This window comes from Neltuma alba, unplaced genomic scaffold (assembly GCF_004799145.2).
Source record: "Neltuma alba isolate B1F8T4 unplaced genomic scaffold, ASM479914v2 tig00013275_pilon, whole genome shotgun sequence".
NCBI lineage: Eukaryota > Viridiplantae > Streptophyta > Magnoliopsida > Fabales > Fabaceae > Neltuma > Neltuma alba.
Genome location: NW_021637565.1, coordinates 44,022 through 52,221, shown reverse-complemented (window position 1 = coordinate 52,221; position 8,200 = coordinate 44,022). Strand labels below are relative to the sequence as shown.

Genomic DNA, 8,200 nt, shown 5'->3' with positions numbered 1-8,200 from the left:
TAAACGCAAAATCGAGGAACTATATTCTAAGATTCCACCAGCCTCAACAGCGCTAGTATTGTTTGTACGTATTTGTTCCCATTCTGTTCAATTAGTCCCCATTATTCTACTTCTCCCCATTCTTTTACAATATATCATCTGACCACATTCATATGTATCATAAACATCAATATATCAATATGTATAATAAATTTATAACCAATTATACTATTTTCAATCATAAATAAATATTATGAATTTTGAAATTTTATGCATTAAATTCATTTCTGTTTTAAAATGTGGCCTTCGCAACCATTATAATGAAAATAATGAACACGCAATTGCTCTACAATATTTTCTTAAATGATTCTTGTATAATGGACAGAAACAAACTTACGGTCAAATGTGCAAGAAGGTCGTCTTTGCCGGGGAGGAAAAAAGGAAAAGGTACAAGAACAAACCTCTAAATTCTAAGGGATAAACATTGACCGAAAATCAGATTTTTTTCCTGCAAAAAAAACATATGGGGCTAAGCTCTATGGCTCCAGGAATTACCATCAAAACCCACAAGCAAGAAAAGTGATCGCCTGCAATTGAGTTAAAATCTGTGACAATAATAACATAATAAACAGGAAAAATTACCATAATAATACCTTTTTCTAACAAAAGTACAAAACAAAGAAAAACAAAAAAACAAAAAAAGAAGATAGATATGTATTTACGTGGCCGGCACTGCATATCAAGAAATATTGTTCAAGTCTGATATTTCAAATCCAAAGCTCTATATAGGTGGGAACAAAAGAATAGAAGTTGCACTGTGCATCACAATATTTAATTTTTACATTATTTTTCATTTTATACAAGTCTAGGCTTTTTTCTTTTCCTTTTGGAATTATGGATGCAATACTTTGCATATCTCTGCAAGTGCTATTTTGCGTTGATTATGTGGCCAGTCCATGTTTACCGAGTCCCTTTTCCACTAACACCCTAAGACAACGTTCTAGGATTTTATTTTATTTTTTTTTTTTGAGATAAGAATTCATTTCTTTCACTAAATTTTGGTCACAAAAGACCAACAGAGGATGAAAAATTCGACTGTATAGTTCTTTCTGTACAAAAAAGAAAAAAAGAACATTACTAACACAGGCTCTAGTTTCGTTGTTCTATATATGATCCTTTTCCAAAATTTAGAAAAGATCATATATGATTTCAGCAGTACTTTTCTAAGCTATTTTGAGCAAAACGTAATGCCACATTAATAAATAAAAAACTGAAACAATCCCAACTACGTATTTATGTTGCTTAGATATCTGTAAAACCTTCTCCCAATATAATGAACCATCGAACCCATGTTGTACTCCTCAGCTTGTCCTCTGCATTTGCTATGGCAGTCCATTCTTCTGTTTGTTCTTTATCTTCAGCACTCTTGCCCTCACGAAATGGATATATGAGAAGCAGTCACATGGAAATGTCATCTTCCAGCATGCGAAGCACCTGCGCATTTGAGAATGTTTATTAATAGTGAGGGTAAGATGAACTAGTAAGCAACAATGTTCCAAAGAAGAAATTATAGGTACCATAGAACGAATCAAATTCTCCATAAGCATGTTCTAATGATACCTACTTATCAAATGGTAGTCCAGCTTAATTTGTTTCGCCAATTTTCGTCACCATATGGATTGCAGGTACTTCTAATTAACAACTATGTCAAAGATTATCAATAGTGGAAGAGCATATAAACCACACATCACCTTCACCTTCTGCATGGTGATTACTTAAGATATAACTATTTTCTAGATAACATAACTCAGTAATGCATATCTGCTTCAATTTATCCCTAACACTTCATTTGAGAACAAAAAGAAAGTTGAATTCATTTCAAATGCATCAATGATTTCTGCGGGTATCCCTGTATATTAGCCAAGGTGTGGTTAGCATCATAGCCTTTGAAAACCAAGCTCCCATTCTTTCTTCCTGGAATATCATCCAAGATGCTTGTCGCTATGTCTTTCTTTCCTACAGTGCTCCAGATCAGGTATGTTGGTGAGAAAATCCGTGAGCTTCTTTTTTTTTAGCGATAATCCATGAGCATTTTATAGTTTTTATAAGATGAGTTGCTCGAGTGTAGAACTGCTTTCACGCACCCATTCACACCCTTGTAATAATGATTTTATAAGATATAAGAAGTAAACTAACGAAAATTTTCTCACCTGAGACATTCTAGGCCTAAAATGGGGATCCTGCCGTAGACACATTGAGCAACACAACATCATGCGACGAACCTCTTGATCTATATAGCAGTTTATCAACCTTGGATCAACAAGTTCATAGATGGCATCTCTTTCAAGCAATGGCCGTGCCTATCCAAATAATTGAACCATAAACAATAATGAAGAGATGTTTTCTTTGGCTTAACGCATTTTTTTCCGGAAAAATATAGCATCCCAATACCCTGTTCTTACCAAGGTGATGAAAATCACATTACAAAATTAATTCTCGGTATATTTGAACATTCAATGAACATTGTCATAATCATAGTACATTGCCTCCTTAAAATCGTTATGTCATGAAACTCTTACCCATTCAGTGAGGCACTGCTGACCTCTAGGCCGGTTTATATCAATAGCTTTCCATCCTGTGACAAGTTCCAGCAGTACCACCCCAAAGGAATACACATCAGCCTTTTCAGTGACTTGGCCACTTTGGGCATATTCTGGGGCCAAATACCTAAGAAAGTGCAAGCATTCGATCATTAATTTTTCCAACATATGTCAAGATATTCAGAAGGGGAAGCAATAGACAAAAAGGAATTGTCATTGTCCTAGTATTACCCAAATGTTCCAATCACCCTTGTTTCGACACCTGTATTTCCATCTGGCTGCCATCTTGCAAGTCCAAAATCTCCCACCTAAAATCCATCAGTGATACACACTTGAAACACTTCCTATTATGAAACAAACATAAAAGGCAGCATTGCTTCTGGGGGTGCAAATATTTTCAAAGGCATTGTAACTAAGAACTTATACAAAGTCGGTAACTGGAGGGAAAAATATGATGGTCAATGACGAAAAAATGTTTGCATATTTTAAAATAAATATAAGGCATACTAGAGCTTCAAAATCATGAGTTAGGAGGATATTGTTGGGCCGCATATCTCTGTGCACGATACAACCCACTCGACATTCTTCATGAAGGTACCTCAAACCACGAGCAGCCCCAACTGCAATCTTTTGCCTTGCGGACCATCCCAATACGTTCTTGCTTCGCCCTGCAAATTTCAAAATGATTTTCAATTAAGGAAATCGTCTTGCAGCTCTGACAGCCGCAATAGTTTACATGACTATGCGAGTTATCTGGTTGATTCAAATCCCCAGGAAGACAACCATTTAAAACATATTCTTATCGGGGTCATGGTGACAAACTGTCAATCAAAGTTCACTCAATATCTGCAGCTTAAGCTAGGGAATGTTAAGGCTGGTTAGTACACTAGAAGCTGGAAACAAATTTTGAAAATTAATTTGTAGAAAAAGAGAAATTCCCACAAACTACTGTAGTGCCAGCAGGGTCAACAACATTTAGCAGAAGTACGCATAAACTGTCAAAACATATAAATGATTAATAGGAACTTACCATAAAGATGAGAATCTAAAGACCCATTGCAGATATACTCATAAACTAGCAATCTTCTTCCTTCCTCCACACAGAATCCGATTAGCATCACAACATTACGGTGCTGTGCACAGCTTAACACATCGACTTCTGAGCAAAATTCTTTATCACCTTGAGTACTGGCCAATTTATATTGCTTCACAGCAATAACCTGTCCATCTGGTAGGACACCACGGTGCACAGAACCAAACCCACCTTCAGCTAGGAAATTTGCTTGTGAAAACCCCCCGGTGGCAAGTTGCAGTTCAGCATATGTAAACCACCTTGGAGGATTCCCAAATAATGGTGCCTTGTGCTGACAAATGGAGCACAATGGAGGAGGGCCAAGGGGTGCATTCCTTGACAGTGAAAATGCTTCTCTAACACTTTTGCTCAAGTTCACGTCAATTTTACAACGAAGCGATCCGATACCAGGTTCTTGATCCAAGTTGGAGACTTTCTGAAGCAAGGTTCCATAGGCAGACACCAAAGCCTTATCACTGGATTGATGTATACTGCCACTGTGTTTTGAAAATTCTCCACCGGTTCTCATTACATTTGCAACCCATGGCTCAAAATATGAACTTTTAGATGATGAACTCAGCTTTTCACTCTCAGAGTCAGACTCACTTTCCTCCAGATTTTTAACTTCGACATGAACAAAGGTTTCTCTCCTTCGTCTCCCATACATATCGGAGAGGAAAAATGGTGATGTCCCAGGATCTGAGCTTGAGATTGATGATGTTCCAATATCAGTTGCGGTTAACGGTGACCCATGTTCTGGACTACTTGCAGGAGTAACAGCAGGACCTCGGATCATATCTAGATGCTCAGACTTTCCATTTAAGTTTCCTGGATACTCATTCAGCTCTGGTGACAGTGGAAAATCCCCTTCAAGTTCCACCTTCGGTGAACTGATCAAATTCAAACGAAGAACCTTTGCCCGAGATCCCTTCATGACTACAATATTGCAACGCAGCTCCTCCATGCAGTATTTCTTTTCATGTTTCATTTTTCTGCAATTGTGAAGAATGAAGAAATTAGAAATGTTTTCAGGCCCCAAGTAATTGTCCAAACCAGGATAAAATTACCTACAAACGCCATTTTACTTAGGACCAGATAACCACTTGAACGGTTATTTGATGCATGTAGCCTATAGGAAAATATCTCTATGAAGAGTTTCCTTTTCGAAATTTCCCCTACAATAAATTTTTCAGCAAGAGTGTTGTCTCTAACATGACATATAAAATGCAAAGTCCATATAAAATTTTTTTTTTACTTGTCCAATATAACCCAGCTTGATTGAACCCTCTTAGCTTCAGCAGCCACCCCTCCACATAAAGAACCAGAGATAATCTTTATTCTGATCTTTATCTGCACAAACAACTGAGAAGTGAGAAACATTAAAAAGGACTGGATGTTTGGAAAGTATCAAAATATCATGTCCCAACCTTTTCTGGATCATAAAATTCATGGAGTTGAAGCATCAATTCAGAACATGAATTGGCAACTATTTCCTTCTGATCTGAAGCAGTTTGGGATCTCCAGTGACTGGTTGTACAATCAGTCGTAAATCTCGAAAGGCCCCATATCCTTTTACCTGATCGATAAGGCATAGATTATGTTATAATCAATCCTAATTGATCTTCAACTTTTCCCTTAACAGAATTTCATGTATGCAGTCTAATTTTCCCACTTGGATGTGCATCTGGGCCTAGAAAGGGCAACTATCTTTTATGCAATATCCTATGTACACTCCAGATGTTTTTCCTGTATAATTAGCGGATGTTAGGACTCCTTTCATAGAATGATATATTCGAGCCTTTGCTCCAAATATACAAGACTGAAGCTAATATAACAAGGCCGGGAATTACAAAAAGGGAATACAAAAAACAACAACGGGAGACTGGATCATTTTATCATCCTCGTGAAGCTCAATCTTGTATGGCACAGCGACAGCGAATATTTAGTTTCCGAAAATGAATTGGAAGGGACATTATGACAGTTGCTATTTTTCTTTAGATTCTTCCACGGGTCACGGATGACTTATATCCGAATGAAGTTATTCGAACATGACCGCAGAAATGAATAGAGAAGAAGAATGCATCCCAAAGAATAATGTTTCAGCATATAAAGAGAAGCATTCACTCAGAAGCATGCTGTTTGAGCATCTGAAGAGACACAGTATAATACCAGATGACAAGAAAGATTTTGCGAGAACGAAAGAAATAGGAAAGAAAACTTCAGGGCATGGTCAGCAATTGGAGATAAATTGAAAGATACGGGAACTCAAGAGGGGAAAATTACTTGAGGAGAGAGCCGGAATGAGGACCAAAAGCTTAATGCAATCCCCGGGTTGAACAACATGAGTCAGAGCCCAGACTAAAGCAGTCCTTGAAATCTCTTTCGACGCTTTGACTGCCACCACCACCACCTTTCCGGTGACATCTGAAGAACCCTTCTCTACACAACCATGACTTGGGATCATCTCAATTTCTCAACTTGCCTGTGAAACCAGTTTCACATTCTCATCACCCACCCTATGAAATGTTTACATCAACGCCACCAAATCAGGTAAATGGCTGCAGTTTTTGGTTACCCAGAAGAAAAGTTGAAGCTATAAAAAATAAGACAACTCACGATTCAATGTACTTTAACGGAGGTTGTCCCTTCCCTTTGAAGCACAAGTCGAAACGAAGAAATCCACACCCTCCTAATAAGCTTTTGCTACATGCAATGCGAGAGGCTGTTGAAACAGAATCAGGACCATCAACCCTATGTTAATTTGGAGGCTCAATCAGCATATTCTTCCAACAGTTTGTGTATGATGATAATGATGATGACTGCGACGGAGAGAAGCCTACAACCAAACAGAGGAAGAAAGATTAAAGAACAGGGGGTCATCCAAAACTAATGACGACACAAAGAAATGGACAGATCAACTGAGAAGAGTCAGATTAACCACCCTGATTACATTGCTCTGCTTCGGAACCCATACGATCAAAGACAAGACATTTTTTTGAACCCCGAGAAATCAGAAAGTAAAAAAGAAAAAGAAAACGAAAGTAGAAGAAGGTAAATAAGACAAAACCTTTTTTTCCAATTTTGCTGTGCTGTATATCATGTCATGTGTCGCTTGAACCAAGAGAAATGAATATTAAAAGCTGGAGCAGGTAGTATTATGAGCAACCCACCTGTAATTTACTTAGAAATCACTCGAAAGATAGTTTTAAACTTCTTATAGCGCCACAATATATATAGTAAGACCTGGAAACGTCTTCGGAAGTTCATGTTTGCAGATTAGATAATAGGAAGATGTGTCACAGTAATCAGCACGAAATTGGTCCAGTGGCAGAAGGGGTAAAATATAAAATTTACAGAGGCATGACGAAGGGAGGGAGGAAAGTCTCTTACTTTCAAGTGTGAATTATTTATTGAGTTGGAGAGAACCTTTACTTATTTAATGCAAAGGATCAATGAATAGGACGGGGAAATTCATGCAAACGAAACAATTGATGGTGTACTTTTCACAAATTTGTTTGCTTTGGGAGAAGCAACAAGCCGCAAAACTGACAAGACGGCAAATTATTGATTAATTAGTACCAAAAAGAGCATAGGAGTCACCATTATTGACTGCGTAATGGATGTTTACTTTTACTGAAAAAGAAAGCTCATCTGCTTTCATGCTCCAGACTTGCCGCTGTCCTTGTTGCTTTTCCTGGATAATTTTCTGCTTTTATACTGTTCCTTCCCCTGCTTTTCACAAGGCACTCGTAGAAAAGATACTTGATTTTTTTTTTAATTATGACAAGAGAAATACTTGATATTTATTATTAATAAAGCATCAGAAGAAATATTTATTACAATTTTCACTACCACGTTTAGTCTCAGTGTTGAGTTCTGAATCCAAGTGCTAGCACGAGAAGAAATAGAAGATGCCTTCAAAATTAACAGTTCTTCAATTTTATTCGTTTAGCAAAGTTGGAAACATTTTTTATTGTCAAATAAAGTTAATGATCTTGCAGTTTCTCTCTGATTCTTGTGAAAATACTATAAAAATGTCTAATAAAAAAGATTGGATGGAGCAAATGAAATATTTAATAGAAATCTATTTCATTTCTTTATTCATATTTTTATCATTACATGCTAGTTAATATAATTTTTAATCTCTCAAATTTACTCACATTTTGGTTTTAGTTCTTTAAATTTCGAATCATAAGTTTTGTTTCTTTAAGTTTCTTTTTATTTAAAACATTAGTCTCTATAATTCAATAAAAACTTAAATCATTTTACCTTTTTGGGGATTTGATGTAGCTTTTGTCGTTAAAGCACTCAATTAAACTAGGTTCCAATTAATTTGTAGTTCAGGGTCAATCTAGGTCATTACTTCCAAGGAGCAAGTTATGATTTCTTTAGGTAAAAGTTCAGGTGATAAAAAAAATACAATAAATTAGACCTAAACTAAAATGCAAAATTCTAATTCTAAATGGAAAATGCAAATGTCCTAAAATCTATATAAAAATTAAATTAACTAAATAAATGCAATACAATTTTTGGGGGGGATTTTTTTTTT

At 36.4% G+C, this 8,200-nt stretch overlaps 1 protein-coding gene across 4 annotated transcripts; it reads right to left on the bottom strand.

Annotated features, from left to right (window-relative positions):
* Positions 1-1,304: 1,304 nt before the first annotated feature.
* On the bottom strand, positions 1,305-6,841 carry LOC114735982 (inactive protein kinase SELMODRAFT_444075-like). 4 transcript variants are annotated; one of them, XM_028923771.1, is made up of 11 exons: positions 6,822-6,841; positions 6,268-6,487; positions 5,935-6,167; positions 5,079-5,227; positions 4,907-5,001; positions 3,610-4,643; positions 3,087-3,247; positions 2,811-2,887; positions 2,559-2,706; positions 2,190-2,339; positions 1,305-1,473 (listed from the first exon to the last, which is right to left on the bottom strand). In XM_028923771.1, the coding sequence occupies exons 3-11, from the start codon at positions 6,113-6,115 to the stop codon at positions 1,438-1,440; spliced, it is 2,031 nt and encodes a 676-aa protein (XP_028779604.1). In that variant the 5' UTR covers positions 6,116-6,167; positions 6,268-6,487; positions 6,822-6,841; the 3' UTR covers positions 1,305-1,437. The 4 variants fall into 4 exon arrangements, with proteins under 4 accessions (XP_028779604.1, XP_028779605.1, XP_028779602.1 ...); XM_028923772.1 differs by lacking the exon at positions 6,822-6,841 and adding an exon at positions 6,719-6,738; XM_028923769.1 differs by lacking the exon at positions 6,822-6,841 and adding an exon at positions 6,593-6,653.
* Between the last annotated feature and the right edge of the window lie 1,359 nt (positions 6,842-8,200).